General features: G+C 38.4%; 1 protein-coding gene across 2 annotated transcripts in view; it reads right to left on the bottom strand.

Moving 5' to 3' along the window:
• The window catches only part of SCG3 (secretogranin III), a 26,847-nt gene extending 9,895 nt beyond the window's left edge, over nt 1-16,952 (bottom strand). For both annotated transcript variants that reach the window (XM_009586227.1, XM_009586228.1), the window contains exons 1-8: nt 16,868-16,952; nt 16,126-16,178; nt 15,541-15,586; nt 15,230-15,445; nt 14,032-14,174; nt 12,699-12,860; nt 12,197-12,374; nt 10,187-10,303 (exon numbers count right to left, since the gene is read on the bottom strand). In XM_009586227.1, the coding sequence (XP_009584522.1) occupies nt 10,187-10,303; nt 12,197-12,374; nt 12,699-12,860; nt 14,032-14,174; nt 15,230-15,445; nt 15,541-15,586; nt 16,126-16,178; nt 16,868-16,952 (1,000 nt within the window). The remainder of the gene's footprint in view (nt 1-10,186; nt 10,304-12,196; nt 12,375-12,698; nt 12,861-14,031; nt 14,175-15,229; nt 15,446-15,540; nt 15,587-16,125; nt 16,179-16,867) is intronic.
• Between the last annotated feature and the right edge of the window lie 3 nt (nt 16,953-16,955).

Raw genomic sequence — 16,955 nt, 5'->3', positions numbered from 1 at the left:
ATATATGGATTTCTCTGTTGCAAGAGGCACAGTTTTTAGGATAAGATTATACAGCTAAGAACTTAAAAACCCTTTGTAAATTCAAGTGAGTAGATTATTCTCCTTCACTAATTCATGCAAATGCAAAAATGTTGCTGATTTTAGACCTTAATCCAGCAAAATCTATTCAATTAGGCTTAATTTTAAGTGTAAACATAGTATTTTAAAATAAATAGGAGTATTTACATGTTTAAAATGCCACACATATGTAAGTGCATTGATTCATAAGTGCCTTTCATGTTCTATCTTAAAAGTGTCTGCATTTAAGCACTGCTGCAATAAGCTTGTATTAGCAGAAGACAAAAAGACTCCACCACAAGACGGATTTATAACCCGATTAGACATCTTTAGATTTAAATGTCTGCATACTGATAATATTTCCAAATGTTTTTGTTATGTTGATAGACTGTAGTGTTTAAAAGTTGTACATATATCCACATACAGCATGTGCTACTGAAGGCAATAGGATTTATACTCCTCCATTATTCAATTACTTGATAAATCCCATCAGAAATTCTACAGTTTCTCTGAGTCTTTCGATTTGGCTAACAATTTCATTTGAGTTCAATATATGAGTAATAAACAATATTTATTACTACTTTGTCAAGTACAGTAACATGGTAATATGCATTGTTTTCCAGCCATATGCATTGAACAGCCACATCTGTATATGAAGTATAATATGGCAATGTTGACCACTAATGATCCAAGCTTTGCCACTAAAGCCAGACTGAATATGATAACAACTATATTCCATTTTCAAAGCTTTATTTTGTCAGTAAAGATATGGACAAGTTTATATGACAGGCCTTTTAATAAGCACTACATTTTACAGGAGAAATATTGAAGCTATCTTGCTAGCTGGATGGCACATCAACATGAATCTCAAGATTTCATAAGCAGCTGTATTTTCTGCGTGACAGAGAGGAGTTAACTATGTAAGGCTGTTCATGTTTGTGAGGATTATCTGGTGTACCTACATATATATATCATAAAGAGAATGTTACCAGAGAATCCCAATTCTTCTTGAACAGGATTTATTGCCCTTTTTTCCTCTTCAGAATTAACATCTTTAACAGCTGGTATTGTTTCAAAACATGTTTGTACTTGTCATATGTGGCTAGGCCAGGGCTGAACAATGTTTGCTCTGAGTTACACTGATGGACTGAGTCATCTTCTCAACTGAGATGTGCCTGGCCAGCAGCTAAGCAACTGCATGTCGTATTTGGAGGTCTAACAAGAACTGATTACTTTTCCGGTGTCGTTTCCCTAGCAACATAATTTTTACAGAGGAAGAGTTCAGAAAGGTACTGACCTTTCCACAGAGCCGGCCACTTATTTGAAATGGCACTAATTAAAACAACAGAACAATAACTACTGAGCTAATGGAAGTGACCTACGTTGGTAAAATAGGTCACTCCTCTGGCGACTGGCTTTCCGCGGAGCAGTATAATCTCATCACTTGAACCAGACATCAGGAGTCAGAAGATCTGGTTTCTGCCTTGTCTCACTTTCTACTTGCTCTTTGATCTGGGATGACTCACTGAGGCATTCATGCTGCAGGAGGGCTCCTATTTTGAGTAGGCATTCTAAGATGCCCTAGGCGCAGTTTCTACAGGCGCTACACACCAAAAGATCCTATTAATTGTATCTGAAAATGCAAATTCCCAGCATTTTTGAAACTCTGAAGTCCTTCAAGTTGGGCATTCAAAAATCTGAATTGCATAAAAGCAGAATGCTTATCTTTACTTTTGGAGAATGCACTGCGGTAACACCCTTTAAATCCATGGGAAAAGATACTATGTGAAAAAATATTATAAATTAAATTACTTTGTTCTTATTAGAGAGTCAGAAACTAATGTACTCATCCGAGTATTTAATGGAATTGGTAATGGAAGCCTGAAATGGACCCTTCTCTATAGATAGACAGATTCACGGTGTTTTCCGGCCTCTTGCAAATATTCCTGCAAAGGGTTTTTTCATCTGCATAATTGTCTTGCACCCGGAAGGCAGTTTCACATTCTATCCTTGTCAAATTGACTGAAGCTGAGATTTCATGTCATTAAACTTCTGCAGAAAGACCTGCTTCGCTGTTCTGTTTTCATACAGCATAGAAAGGCTGTGTTTATTAAAGGAGAAAAAGGGATGATCATGGTACCTGAAATCAATCTCAACGATAGCTAAAAAATGAGTTTACTTAATGAGTTCATACACTACAGCAGCTTCAGCCAGAAAGCTTTGTGCTGGTGACTGCTTGTATTTTTTAATACCTTTAATTCAGGTATTAAAAAAGCACGGTTCTCCCAGGCCTCTTTTGTTTCTTGTAGCAGATGATCTTTAAGAGCTTGCAAGGCCTTTTTCCATCTGTGACAAAACTCAGGACATCTCAGCATTTGCTTGTGACTATTCTGTGGGGAATAGCGTACCTGATTAATTCTTTGGCCAAACCCTCCTTTTAGCTTACATGAGTGCAGGTCCAAGAACTGTCAATATCTACTGGATTTTCACCAATGTAGCCAAAAGCAGAGTTTGACCTTTAGTCAGCTCATACATGTATCATGCACGTGTCACATCATAAACTGCTTGAACTGTGATGAACAAGAGAAATCCCTCCATTGTGGAATTACAGATGGGTCTCAGCCTTGCAAATCTCCTGTTCCTTTCCAACTCCCTGCCTTACATGTCAAGATATGGCATTTTCTTTTTGAAACTTCCTGTTTGACTGATTTGCCATGACAGTGTGTCTGAAGCCTAATGCTGCCATGAGGAATGTCAGGTGACAAACCCCAAGTAGTGGCATCACTTGCAAATGGATTACAGGCAAGATGCTCAGAGTGATCTGAAATAAAGCAGCAGCAGTATCGCTTGGCAATCAGATTAAAAGCAACTCAAAAAGTAAAACACAATCAAATAGATGTGTTTTGAGGTGAACAAAGCTCTGACCAAGTCTTCTTTATTGTCCTTATTAAATTCCCTACCTCACGGACTATTTCTCAGAGACTATTTCTCAGATTTATCCTTTCAATATTCTATAGGCATTTCCTTTGCATTACTCCAGGTCTCCTGGAGCTGCGTGGTGCAGTCCTTTCCCATCCTGAGGCTGCTATATGGCCTGTGCACACATTTTAAGTATTTTGATAGCATGCATTTTATAAGCACGACAGTTTGGGACTGAAGCAGCACACAGCCGCCTCTACTGCAGGAGTGGGATGGAGCTTAGTTTTGAAAGTTCAGTGACACCCTGTTTACCCCGCACCCACATCATCATCTCAAATCATAACTTATGGTCTCAGTGCTCAGCTGTCAACAGAGATACAGAATGCAGAAAGTAATTTTTTTTATGCATCTATTAAATACAGTGAGAAAAAAATAAAAGCATTCCCCTCCTTTCTTTAGAAACACAAACCACTTGGTAGGATGCAAAACCTAGATTTTCAGGAGCTAAGCAATATACTTGTCAAAAAAGACATTACGAGGAGATGGAGATTTCTTACAGAGTATCCAGTTGGGAAAGCATAGAGGAGGCATTGAAGAGAAATGGAAGACGAGGCAATATATTTGCAAGAAATAGCTGCAAATTTAAAGGGTAGATAGTGATAAGCAAAAGAATGAACTGTAATACATTCGTTTTGGTTCTTGTACACATGATTTGATAGTCATGTAATGTGGTGGGAAAAAGAATTAGTAATACTAAAACTACTGGATCTCTCCCAAAAAGATAACTGAGAAAATTTATATCCTATGGATACTGGAAATACTATGCTCTCACACATATTGTCACCCTCAGGTGATGCCCATTTTACTGTAATGTGTAGTGGTTCTGTTTTTTAAGAACTGTGAGGTTAGCTGTCATAGACTTTTCACACCATAGCTATCCTTTTTTTTTCTATGCAGTAAGAGTCTGAATGGGGGAAAATAGGAGATAAGATCTAAGCAGTGGGGGCAAAAAACCATTCATGTGTTTGTGCAAATGCAGAAGTAGCATGGGACAGACATGGATGAGGCATGGGATGAGGCTGCAGAAAGAAAAGCTATAAAGTTGCAGTGGGGTCTGCGATCAACATACTTCCTACATTCCAGTCTTGTCTGGGACCTTTGCACACTCTCCGTCCCCACATTCTTTTATCTCACCTCCATGCAAATTCATCTTGGGTTTAACTATTCACATATACTTTACACCATCACTGCTGCTCCTCAGTATTCGGCCCACTGCCCCCATCCGAGGTGCCCCTGTTTTCTGCTTTTCAGATATGTGAGAGTCCTTGATCTTCCTAAGAATGGTACAGTATACTGGCATCTGTGTCACCTTAGTTCATCAGATACAAAATAAATAGCAGAGAAAAGAGAGCTGCCTGAAATTAAATAACTCCCACTGTCAGCTGTATGCATCAGTCATATGATAAAGTAATACTGGGCAAGGAAAATCACCGAAGGGAAATTCAGTTAAGGAAAATTGGTTAAAGATTTTAATGCTTATGAAGAAAATCTACAGTAGCGACAAAGAGCCCTTTGAAAAAAAGGACATTAAAAAAGAAAAAGAAGGTATTATGCATGAACAGTTCCCTGAATGAAATACTGTCAGTGCCTTTCATCTCCCAGGTCAAAATGAAGGAAAGAACAAAAGGTCCACACGACACTGTCCTTTTATCACTTGCAGCCTCTGGCACTGTTTAGCCACACCTTCCCTCACCCCTTTCAAATCACACAGTCTGCATCAGGGAGCATCTGCTTCTGGAGACAGTGAGTGGGGGAAAGATGATGCCAGTCTGTGCTGTGATCTGCTCTTTGCCTCACACTCTTGGCTCTCTGCCTGTTCTTGCCTAACTAAACAAATATCGGGATCAGATCTTTGGCCTGCAGCATCTGTGCTGATGAGAACCTCAGGGATTAGTCACAGTATTCAAACAAGTCCTCCTTTCCCAAGAAAAGGCCAGGTTGTGTCTACTATGTACTGGCCTACACCCGGGAAATTGCGGAGCCTTCATCAGAAGTGGAGCTGTTGAGTCTACCAAGCGTGAAAGCAAGAGGCAGAATAGCTATTCCATATTCCTTAGTATGGAGAGGCAGGGGCATGTTAAAAATCAACATAGGGGACTTCCTGCCTCTTCTATTTCCCCTGGATTTTTTTCATGCAGCCTCAGCCTGGCTAAAAGAGAATATTATAGTAAAACAATACCCCAACAGTAACTTTAGAAAAGGACCAAACTAATGAGCAATAGATGAACCATCCATCTCCCTATTGCTAGTAAGTCTTGCAGTTTGTCTTTGCAGGTCTTCTTTCCGATTGTCCATGGAGAACAAATGATGAAGGGGTAGAAGAGGTAAACAGAGACATCTGTTCATGCCCATTTCTAACCAACACAATCTCCTACTCAGTCACGGGGGAGAGCGTGGATTCTGACAGTGAGTCAGAGCCAAAGGGAGGCGGTGTGAGAGGTGGCTTTGGTTTGGACTATGGAAGGAGGCAGCTGTGACTCGAACACTGCATACTAATGAGCTGGAGCAATTCCTCTATTTTCCCTCCTAATTAAAGGGGGGTTTGCTCCCCAACCGGTCTGCTGTGGGCTGTGTGTTGTACACTGTGGCTCCAGTAAGCTAAATGCTCTACTACAAGGAGGTGAAAAGTGGGATCCCCCTCAGAAAGAGCAAAACTACAGAGTGCTTAAACTTAATTTTCTTCCCACTCCTTTGCCTCTTTCTCTTCTCCAATGTTGTTCAGTGGTAGAAGATACAGAAGCCCTGATTTAGAAACTGAAAACAAAATGACCAACCTCAATCATAAGATGTGATAAAATATGCATTATATGCAGTATCATGGTGAAGCTTCTATATATCTATGAGATAAAGAAGTACTGATGTTAAAAATTTGTCCTACATGTACTAGTCAATAAATGAGAACTCCACACAAGAATACAATGTACACATAACTAATTTACATTTCTAGGGTAATAGTTCATTGGATAACACAACTTTCATTTGGTTGGGGTGGCAATGGGTAAATTTGCTACAAATCTACTCTTGTAAGTAGCGTACAGCAGGAGAATATAACCAATGTACTGTGTAAAAAGAATTCATACGTACACACTGGTGCCTCTTAAGAATTTGTCTGTCATCTCTGAAAGCTCTATTTTTGTTATAGTCCAGTAGGCTCTAATTACAAATATTTCCTAGAATTGTTCTAAAAATCACTCATTTTTTTGGTCTTATTAGTGGGAGATGATTTACAAATGTATCCGAACAAACTGGCAAAACCCATTTGTTCCTGCTTCTAAGCTGACAACAATATTATTAAAATAAATGTATTACAAAACTATAATTTACTTTACATAATCACTATAAATAGAGCTTTTACCAGGATGGTAGTGGACTGATATGCTTTCATTGTAAAATTAGCTAGCCTGGCATACGCAGGAAAAGTCATTCGGCACACAAAAAATTCCTCTTTGTGTGGTGTAAATGAAGCTTTTCCTTAATATTTATCTGGTCTGTGATAGATGGCTCTGACAGACAAGCTATCAGAGTGAATCTCCACCATGACACTACTCAACAGACAGAAGGAAAATGAAGGGAAGTATGATACTATTCACAAACTAATATTCAAACGGTACAAGTATCTATGCAATGCATTCCTTATTCTGCTCTGCTGAAATCAAAGTGAGTTTTGCTACTGGCTCGAACAGCACTTTTTCCCTTGAAGCACTCAGCTATAAGGATATAGTCCTCTCAGTTCTGCGTAGTAAATTCAGTATCAGCTATTTATGCAACAGAAACAGTATGAATGCCATGAATAATGAAATATTTTATGCTCAATCAGTCATAACTTCTCTGAAAGCTTCTTGCTGCTTTCCACTGGTCATTATGTGGAGAGATTCCAACTCTTTCATTCCATTCTGTCACTGCACCCTTGCCAACAGCAATCATTGTTTCAATAACCGTCCTAAGTCCCTCCCAATACTCAACCTGTTCAGTGATAACAGCTTGTGCCTCTAGAAGGTTGCGGCAAGCAAGGAGAATCCAGCTGTTTGGGCAGCATTTGCTGGATGCTGACAACCAGCCCATAGGTGGATAAATTGATACCACAGCTGGACCTAATTCACAAGCCACCTCTGTAATTGTGATCCTGTCATATGGTTAATTACCTTATGCTTTCTGTACCAACAACATTTGTCCATTCTTTTAATTGCAAAAATGATTTCAAACCAGCTTTCAATCTTCAGAGGGCAGACAGGCTTTCTAGAAAGATTTCTGAAAGCCTTTGAGCAGGCTAGAAACATATCATGAGGCTTTCACTTCACAGAAGAATTTGCTCCCAGTACATCAAAATACAGCATTCATAGTTAAGAAAGTAAAGAGTGATAGATGACAGTGGCATTTTGCCATCAATGATGGCATCAATGGTCAAATATGATGCATTTCAGCCGAACGCACATTTTATATCCATTTGTTACAGCCTCTCTTTAATGCTTCCAGAGCTATACTTTCCGAATACATACTGTAAAAGGTAGGCAGTGCTTTTTCTCCTCTTTCATATATAGGAATACATTGGTTTTGGCTTTCTGGATTCTGTGTTACAGATTATATTTAGCATATGGAAAGCTTTTAAAGATATATTACATAATATTGAATATGTGTATTAAAACATGAACTTCCTCTTCCTTGCATTTGTATGTGTATGTGTGTTTTTCTTGCACCACACTGCAGCTAGATCCTTTGTAACTTAAAGCTAAACCTAATAACATCATCCACTGCAGCAGCAAGATACTTTTCCCTAGAGTAGGATACAATGATGATGACATAATGCTGTGGTTTCCAAATCCCAAACCAGCTGTTACTGGTATATGCATTCAAATTCACTGTCTCTGTGTCCATGTGAGAGGCACAAAAGCTTGTGACTTGATTTACTAAATGATTTATGATTTTGAATGTATAATTCAGGGACATAGCTTACGCATGTCTTCAGCCACAGAGCGGGTATAAGTAATTTTGGCAGTTTCCTACTGTAACAGAACAGAGAAAGGATATAATCCATCTGCATAGACCCAGTAGGTATTTTCCACCAACTAGCATGGGATCTGCTCACTGATTTTGGACTGAGGGAACAAATAAAAGCTGCCAATTTTTTTAATTGTTTCTTCTCTCTGACAGACATTCATAATAATTCCTTCATCTGCTATAAATAAACACAGCTGGGCATCAATCCCCTAACCCAAACTGCACCAAGAAACACAGTACCTATTCAAGTATTACTGGGTATATTATGTTGTCACTTTTAGTTGAATAAGTGCGGCAATAAAACTGCTGCCATGCTTATGGATACTGCAAGAAGCTAAGATTCTCCTGTGTTTGCTGTTCTTGAATATTTGAGAATATTAGCTCAATAAATGAAGGTCAGCTTTAAAGTAATTTCTCAACAGCAAGTCTAAAAAAAGAATACCACAGAAGCAACTTGAGACCTATGAGAAAGCTTTTTCCACTACAGTGAGTTGTTTTGATGGAGTACAAAATCCATCTCTGCATAAATCACTCATTTGCAAGGCAGAGTCTGGATACATCAGTTGATAGTCTTTAAATCCAGACTAAATCAGACCTCTGAAACTCTTAACCTAATCCCTGCCCTCTGTACTATGTCACCATGGCAATTTGTTTCCAGGGTTACAGTATTTATTTACTCAAAGTAAAGCCAATGTGAAAAACTGCCCTGAATTTTAGCAGGAAAAATGCATCCCTAGTGCAATTCCATTATCTGAGTGGTCTTGCGTCAGGGACGAATTTAGTCTATTAAGTTTTGGCACAACACTATCAGTGAGTGCAATATCTGCTCAAGCCATATTATCTTCATTTGTAGAATGAAACCACTATGCTTGTAATCAACCATTTCTTTATGTGCATCTTTCTTTAAATGTACAGGCAGCCAGAGAAATAAAGAGCTGAACTGTAGCATAAGTTGTCCAAATATGCCAAAATTCAAGGACTTCTCACAGAAAATAAAGGGATAATCTGGGTCAGAAATATAATGAATTCTTTAGAGAGGAGGTGCAATCATGCACTGAATGTGAATCATGATCCACTGGATTTTTTGTAGCCAAGTAACTGATAATCAATCCGTATAGTTACAGTTGCATCAATCAATCATGTATCTGCAACGGCCCATTTCAAACAAGCCAGCAGAAGTCATGGAAGACCATTGCCAGTCCTATCTCTGTGACAGGCTGATTTATTAAGCTGAGAAATTGCCCAGATGTAAACAAAAACTTTTCAGGCTAACCAGACCAGGAATACTTCAGAAAAATGAAAAGGTTTTGCAGAGCTTATGCAGATAAGCCCTTCTTCTGTAGCTCTGCTTGTCTAACTAGAAAGGCTATCAACAGTTAAGATAAAAGAGTTTGTAAAAGCCAGGTGAGAAAACAAAACAAAACAAATAACCAAACCCAGACTGTTCCAAAATCCCTCTTTGGGAAATTATAACAATTTTACAAAATCTGCATAGCCACAGACTCTAAAATGGATCCAGGAAAGAATGCTTCAAAAACTACTCCTGTGCCAAGATGTAACACTTTCCATAGATGGAAGGAGTTTTACTTGGTAGAAGACCATAGCATTAGGTCCTGTCTACTCTAGCTACTTACAGATGACAGATTAAAGGTGCTGAAGTGCCGAAATCTTTTTGGAAAATGCAGGTACCTGATTCACCTCAATGTAACTGAGCAAAACACTAATCTTCTCCTGACATAAAGCCATTGAAATCAAGTGTGCTTCACAGGTGTGGAAGTGGAATAATCCTCTAAATACATATCTGATAAATAACCTTTCCTTCATTAGATGGAAATATTAAAGCAGTATGGAATTCAACATTGCTATAATGAATGATCAATCATCTAGAAGTACAGCTTTAACATTTTGAATGAACAAGTCCGAAACAGGACTCATAAAAGCAAGGAATCATAGAATCATAGAATCATAGAATCATTAAGGTTGGAAAAGACCTCTAAGATCATCAAGTCCAACCGTTAACCCAACACCGCCATGCCCACTAACCCATGTCCCTAAGCGCCTCATCTACACGTCTAAGAGGAGAATATAATTATCACTGTTGGTAGAGTAAGAACATAGCATTAATAACACTGTTGCATAAAGTATGTACTCTCACCCAGATAGGAAACTCCTTCTTCTGGTGTGATTGTTCCATATTTAACCATCATCTTCACAAAATCAATCAGGGTTTTCATGATAGTTATCAAGGTCTCTTTCTGTTTTGCCTCTGTCTCTGTGTGAGGGATAAAGCAAAACTAGTCAAAGACTTCAGGCAACTTGGAAAAACTCAGTTCTACAAATTCTGCACAAACTTCATGCATAAAAAATAACCTACTCACTAAAAAGAAAATGCTGTGCTGGATTAGTAAAGAGAACGCCTATAAATGTTTCCCTTTAAACTGCTCCTGCAAAGTACAGCTGAATATAGTTTAAAATTTCAGGGTTTGGTTCTTCTTCATAGCTTTTTGTCTTGAAGGTCGATGTTATGGAAGGTGAATGGTATTAATTCCATTTTACAGATAAGAACACTAAAGACACTCAGATGAAGTGACTTGGCAGTTCAAATTGCTGGGCAGATATAGGCAGATTTTTCTACAGTCTTTGCCTTTTTCTTTTATTTGTCTGTGAACTACTTAGTAGACCAGTCTGGCTCTGTATGAGGAAGATAGCTCAGAGATCTTTTTTCCTACAAGATCCATGGGTTCAATGACAAAAATATAAAGTGTCTCAAATGAGATTGTTACCATGCAAAAGACCATGACCCAGGTACATAGTATTACATGGTTGGGAGGATCATGACTCCAGAATAGGATACGAACAATGATTTTTCATTATAAAAATCCATCTTTCTTGTCCATACGTATCTCTGACTATCTTCATGATCACTGCTTCTTGGCTTTCTTTTTCCACTGCGTTTATCTGCTGAACAATATTACTGCTATTTCTGCATTAGCAGCATGAAAGTCCCCCATCACACAGTTACACAAGCTCTTCCTGCACCGCAGGTTGTCACTGAAGGACCCAACAGAGCCAGGGGCCCTGTCAGACAGGGACAGTCAGAAACATACGCCCAGCCTTGGCAGAGGGCCAGCCCCTTTGGGGAGCTGCTGAACAGGTTTTTTATTGCTGCCTGCAATTTGACACACATCAGTAGGATGCAATTGAATCCCCTCTCCTCCAGCTTGATACAAGCCAGCAGGTGAACAGCATAAAGCAGGAGACAAGGCAGAGCTGTGCAGCCAGTGGGAACTTGTTAAACCCAACATGCCCTTCTGCTTTGTGAGTAGAAAAAGGAGAAGAACCAGCATGCAAAACTACCACAGGAAAATGAAAAGAACAGGAAGAAGAATATGAAGTTTGTAGATTGGACTTGAGCAAAATATGCCCTCGGGTTTTTCATTCTAGCTCTCCACTCAGGTGTTTATAGGGACAGTTTGAAACAAGATTAAGGTTCCTGCAGGACAAGGAATCTACAGAATAAATTGTTGCTGACTGTGCTGGAGAAAGCAGAAGATATGCTGGCTGCAGAGAGTGAGAGTGGGTGTGTGGTAGAGTGTGCTGACAAAGGGGCTGTGGCGAGGTGCCACAATCTTGCCTGCGATAACTGGAAGGCAATGATGTCTAGCACCGGAATAGGAAGAGACGTGCAGAGCTTTCATTGCAATAAACAGCAAACATGTGGTTTGTGAAAAGGCTGGGAGGCTCAGACTCATTTACTGGTACCATCACTGTGAGGATTCTACTGTGGCTTATTTGTATCTCTGTTGGCTTAGAAGACATGGATGTTACTGGAAAGCTCTCTAGAGAAAACAATTTGCCAGTTTTTCATCATGCCCTTACGGGAATGAAAAGAATTCAGGACTCCTGAATCATATGGCACAAGATGGGAAGGGCTACCTAGGTCACACAGTTTGCAGTTCTGAGTGCTGTTCCTCCCAATGTTTTGCCATACTCACTAATCAAATTAGTTTCCGCTATGCATCTGAGAGAGCATTTTTAAAGCACATGGTCTCTTGCAACTAGGGAAGCTGTGGGGAAAGGAAGGGAAAGGAGTAGGAGAAAACAGAGAGAATCTTAATTTTCTATTTTTTTCCTAAATATTCCTGTAAACACATGATGAGCTCACCTGAGTTAAGACTTTTTAATAGCGCGTAAAAGTTCGGAAAATATTGGAGGTCTTCGAAATTATCTTCAGAAGGCAGCTCATTTCTTCTTTCCAAGATATTAGTTGATGACCATGTGTTATCCAGTGTATCATCAATTTCTCCATTAATGAAACTATCCTGATCAGCTTTGCTTGGTGTCTCCACAAAAGACACAAAAAAATAATATCTATAAGTACATTGCTTTTGGTGATAGAGTTAATAGAGCAATAAATAGCATCATGATCTTATGCCAACATTTTCCTAATTACAAGGTGAAGACTATACTGTTTTCTCAAAGTTATTTCAATTTGGCATCTGGCTTAAACCTGAAAGTAACTCACGATTCGTTTTCCTATCTGATGGAATTTCTTTAAGAACACCTTTAGTTTCCAGATTGAACTAATTATTCCCTAAAGCAAAGCAGTGTATTGGTCTACTTGTACCGTTTGGCAAGTGAGTCAAAATGATTAGCTAAGAAATTACCATTCTTTCCTGTTGCTTTTCTTTTGTATCACTGTCTGCTCTGCTTGGAGGGTAGTCAAAATCTTCAGACTCCTTCTCACGATCCTTTGCTTCATTTGCAATTAGCTGTTGTAAAACCTCTGCCACTTCATCTTCCAGGGTATAGGCCTGACTCTCTGTGATCTGTTAAAATATTTGTGCAGAGTACTTATAGAATATTGTGTTTTTCTTAGATTAAACGTCAATATGAAACCTTAGCTTTGTAAATACGTTGCTTCAAATACGTTTCCTTCAAAGCTGAGCACAGCCAAATTAGGTGTAATACCTTCACTGATGTGTGTGTGTGTATACTTGTATACATATAGACATATATACATGTCTATATTTACATAAATGTATATATACACACATACAAACACACATCAAATATGTGTGCATACAGAAAAAACACCCACCCACACATATAGCCTCCAATAGGAAAACCAACCCATATAGGGCTTAACACAATGGAGTCCAGCTTGAAAGATGGAGCTGCAAGTGCGGTGTACCTATATGTATATATGTGTGTGTGTGTGTGTGTATATATATGTTCTGCAACGTACCTATGTACAATTGAATAACTACAACAGAATACAGTAATACAGAAAGGGAAAAAGCAAATAGCTTTCTACGGCATCATCAAAATGTTTTCTCTTTGCTTTGTAACAGCTGTCACTTGAACGAGAACTCTACCATTATCCTTCGTAATCAGTGGGATTCAGCATGCAATAGCTAATTGCAAAATCTAGTGCAGAAAAGATAAGGTTAGTATTTTAAAATATACGGATCCCATATTGCAATGGCTAGAACCATTGAGACATCCCGAGGTCAGAGACAAACCAGTCTTGCTAAAAATCAGTAACGATGAGAAATGTATCCTCAACTGTCCTGCATCATTATATGTCCGCTGATAACAATAATTATTAGGTGGATAGGAATGAGCTCAGACCTTTCCCCATAAACATCCAAAAGAAATTGATAATACAAAAGAACTCAATGAGAATCAGAAGAGAAATTAAAGGAAGAATGAGGGCAGACATGGGAAGAGTACAATCAGTGAATGTTTTCTCAACATCAGAAATATTCTGCAGTTTGGCCTATTTTGTTGCAAAGCCACCACAGGAACAACAATGTTATTACAGAACTAAACCAATGTGCCCAAATGAGTCACGAAGCTTGCCTAGAGCCTGAATCCCATTCATTTTCACCCAAGTCAGCATTATTAGCTGCACACAGTGTTCATCCAAATTGTTTTTTAAAAAAGCATTAAACCAACCCACAAAACAGCTAAATGAAGTATTAAGAAGATACTTACTAGCCCCAGATTTAGAAGTTTTGAAACGATCTTGTCAAACACTCCTCTATCATTTTCCTCATAAATTCTTGCAGCAATTTTTTGAACAATGTCTTCAGCAGTCAAAGGAGTGCCATCTAATTGATGGAGGCCATCTGGATCATCTAAAAGGATTACAGTTTAACTGTGTGCTGACTGTCCTAACTCATTTGGATTAGACATCTTATAAAAAATATCTGCCCACATCTTTCTCTCTTCAGAACAAAGCTGCACTTTTTAGACACATTAGGAATATACTTTGATACACACTTTGGAATCCATTACATCAGTCCCAGTGAAAAGTACTTGGTGTTCATTTTCCACATCTGAAATATGTCTTTCTGCCTGACTCTTTTGAAAGATGAATGCCAGGAGCATACTCTCCTGTTTATAGAAAAGTTTGTAAGAATAAGAGAACACTGCTCACATATCTGCTTATATGCATCTTCCTGGTATCTACCTTCATTGTATGGCCACTTAAATCAAAACAGATTATGACAAACAGCATACTATCTTCTTGTTTGGATTTCAGCAACTGAAGTTTTAATTACATAATCATTACTTATGGCAAATAGTATCATCAGGACCAATGGGAAAGTGAATGTGATGAGTAAGCTTTTGTCTGTGATCGGCATACTTCGATATAATTAAAAATATCCTGAGCTAAATGCTGCTCACAACTCTCAGAGGACTCACTTAAACTACAAGTCAATTAACTACTCCTGTAGTAAAGGCAAGTACTCTTTGGCCTTCGGTAACTTCTTTTAGTTTTGTGATGAGGAGAATTATCTAATATTGCACATAACATTTGAAACAAATATATGTGATTTAGCTCTCTATAAAAGTGCTTCTTCCTTTCAAACCAGAATAAATACATATTCATTTAAAAATATGTCCCATTTTCCTTCCATCAAATCTAAATCACTAAAAAACATAATGTAAATCATACAGTTGGGTTTTCCTCCATGGCAGACGACTGTGAAAATCAACAGCAATTATTTTGTATTGTGTTTCAAAACCTAGTCGTAATACGACAAGCTTCTACAACTGGAAATAATTGAAATTGCACTCCAGTAACAAATAGAGCTCATGTTTAGTGGTGAGTACAACATTCATGATTGCAATCAAGTTTGCAAGAGAAGTCTAAGCTAAAAGTCACTGAAGAATGATTATAGAATACCTTGGAATTTATAATCCAGTCCACTTTTAGTGGAGTCATAGTCATCCACAAGCCTGCGGTTCTTGGTGGAGTCTGCATCATCCATGGCCAGTTGCTGTTCATACAAAGAGCTTCTAATTGACTCCCTCTCCTTTTCATTCCTCTCTCTTTCTGCTACTGATTTTAGCAGGTTCAGGTCATCAACAAAGGAATAATTCCTGAACTCTGGCTTATTTTCTGGAAAATATATCAATGCACACATGACATAAAACCTTATACCTCTTTGAATACCATTAATGAATATCGCTATAAAACCAGGAAAGATGTTTTACCTGTAGGAACTATTTTCCTATTCTTGTCTGCCTCAGCTTCAGCAATCTGATACACAAAAATAAAACAAACAAACAAACCAACAAACAGGCAGAAGGAATAAAGACACTAAATTGTGGGATCTCTTAATTTATCAATATCAGCAGAAGCCTTAATGCCTGATCTTCACTCTTAGTAAGAAGTTTGCCTTAATAAGTAGAACACGATTAAGCGCTTGGCATTTCTTGTCAGTACCACCACATCCTCTGATCAGGATCAGACATTACAAGAAGCTGCAATAGACTTTCCATTTTAAGCTAAATGCCAGTTACATTTTCCTTCTTCAATCCAAGCGCCCGCCATATTCCCGTAGGATGTCAATACAAAGGGGTTACACACCTGTGAGCTGTTGGAGTTAACGACCTGCTTTTGGAATGCTAGTTCTTAAGAATTATTGAAACTCTATCAATATTTACTTTACTGACAAATTTATTTTTAATTCATTTGTTAAGCCATTAGGATATTCATGGATCTGGTACCTCAAGGCTCAAAATATTATGAGAATACCAAAACCAAAAAACATTGTAAATATTTTTTATTTCACTTACCTGTTCCTCCAAAGGTCTTTCTACACTTAATTGTCTGTTGTGTATAGCTTTATCTAGAATAAACAAACACACACATATATGCTCAGTTATATGATGCATGCGGCTACAAAGAGACAACACATTTTTTCTTAATTTATAGTTTTCTCCCATAAAACACGGTGTCTTGAATATGATGCCAACGGCTAATTCTTGTAAAAAAATTCAGTGTTCCTAGAAGCATGAGAATACAATAAAAAAGTCAAACATTTAAACAAAGCATGATTGTCTGGGGTAGAGGGAGAGGTTCTGTAAAAGGTGTAATAGAGATACAGATATAGACTCAGTAACCACTTTGTGATGAGAAAACTCATAAACAAATTGGGGAAAAAAATGCTGTAAGAGATTGACTAAAATAGCAATAATCGGATTGGCACAACCAAGAGATTAAAAATCTCTTACATCCAGAATACCAGTGGAGACAGGGAGCAAGAGAGACAGAGTTGTGCAGAAACTGCTGCAGAATGGATGAAAACATTGCTTGGAAAAGACTGAAAAAATTCAGAGCTTTCCGCCTACCAGAACCTATCTCTTCACTTTAATATTAGATTGCAACTTCAGCGATCCAGCGTCTTGCGCCAGGAATATTGTTTCTTTAGCATCTAATTGCTTTCAGGCAAGTGTAAGGAAAGTTTTTCCCTTCCTCTATTTATACCCTGCAAAACTTTCCCCATCTCGCAGAAAATGTGTTGATGAAGACGCTCACCTTTGCCCGCGGGTTTCGGGAAGCCATGCACCCGGCTTGCCAGCAGCGACAGCACCTGCACCACGACCGCCAGCTGGAGAAACATCCT

Source organism: Fulmarus glacialis, unplaced genomic scaffold (assembly GCF_000690835.1).
Source record: "Fulmarus glacialis isolate BGI_N327 unplaced genomic scaffold, ASM69083v1 scaffold41559, whole genome shotgun sequence".
Lineage (NCBI taxonomy): Eukaryota > Metazoa > Chordata > Aves > Procellariiformes > Procellariidae > Fulmarus > Fulmarus glacialis.
This window is presented reverse-complemented; position numbering and strand designations above follow the sequence as displayed.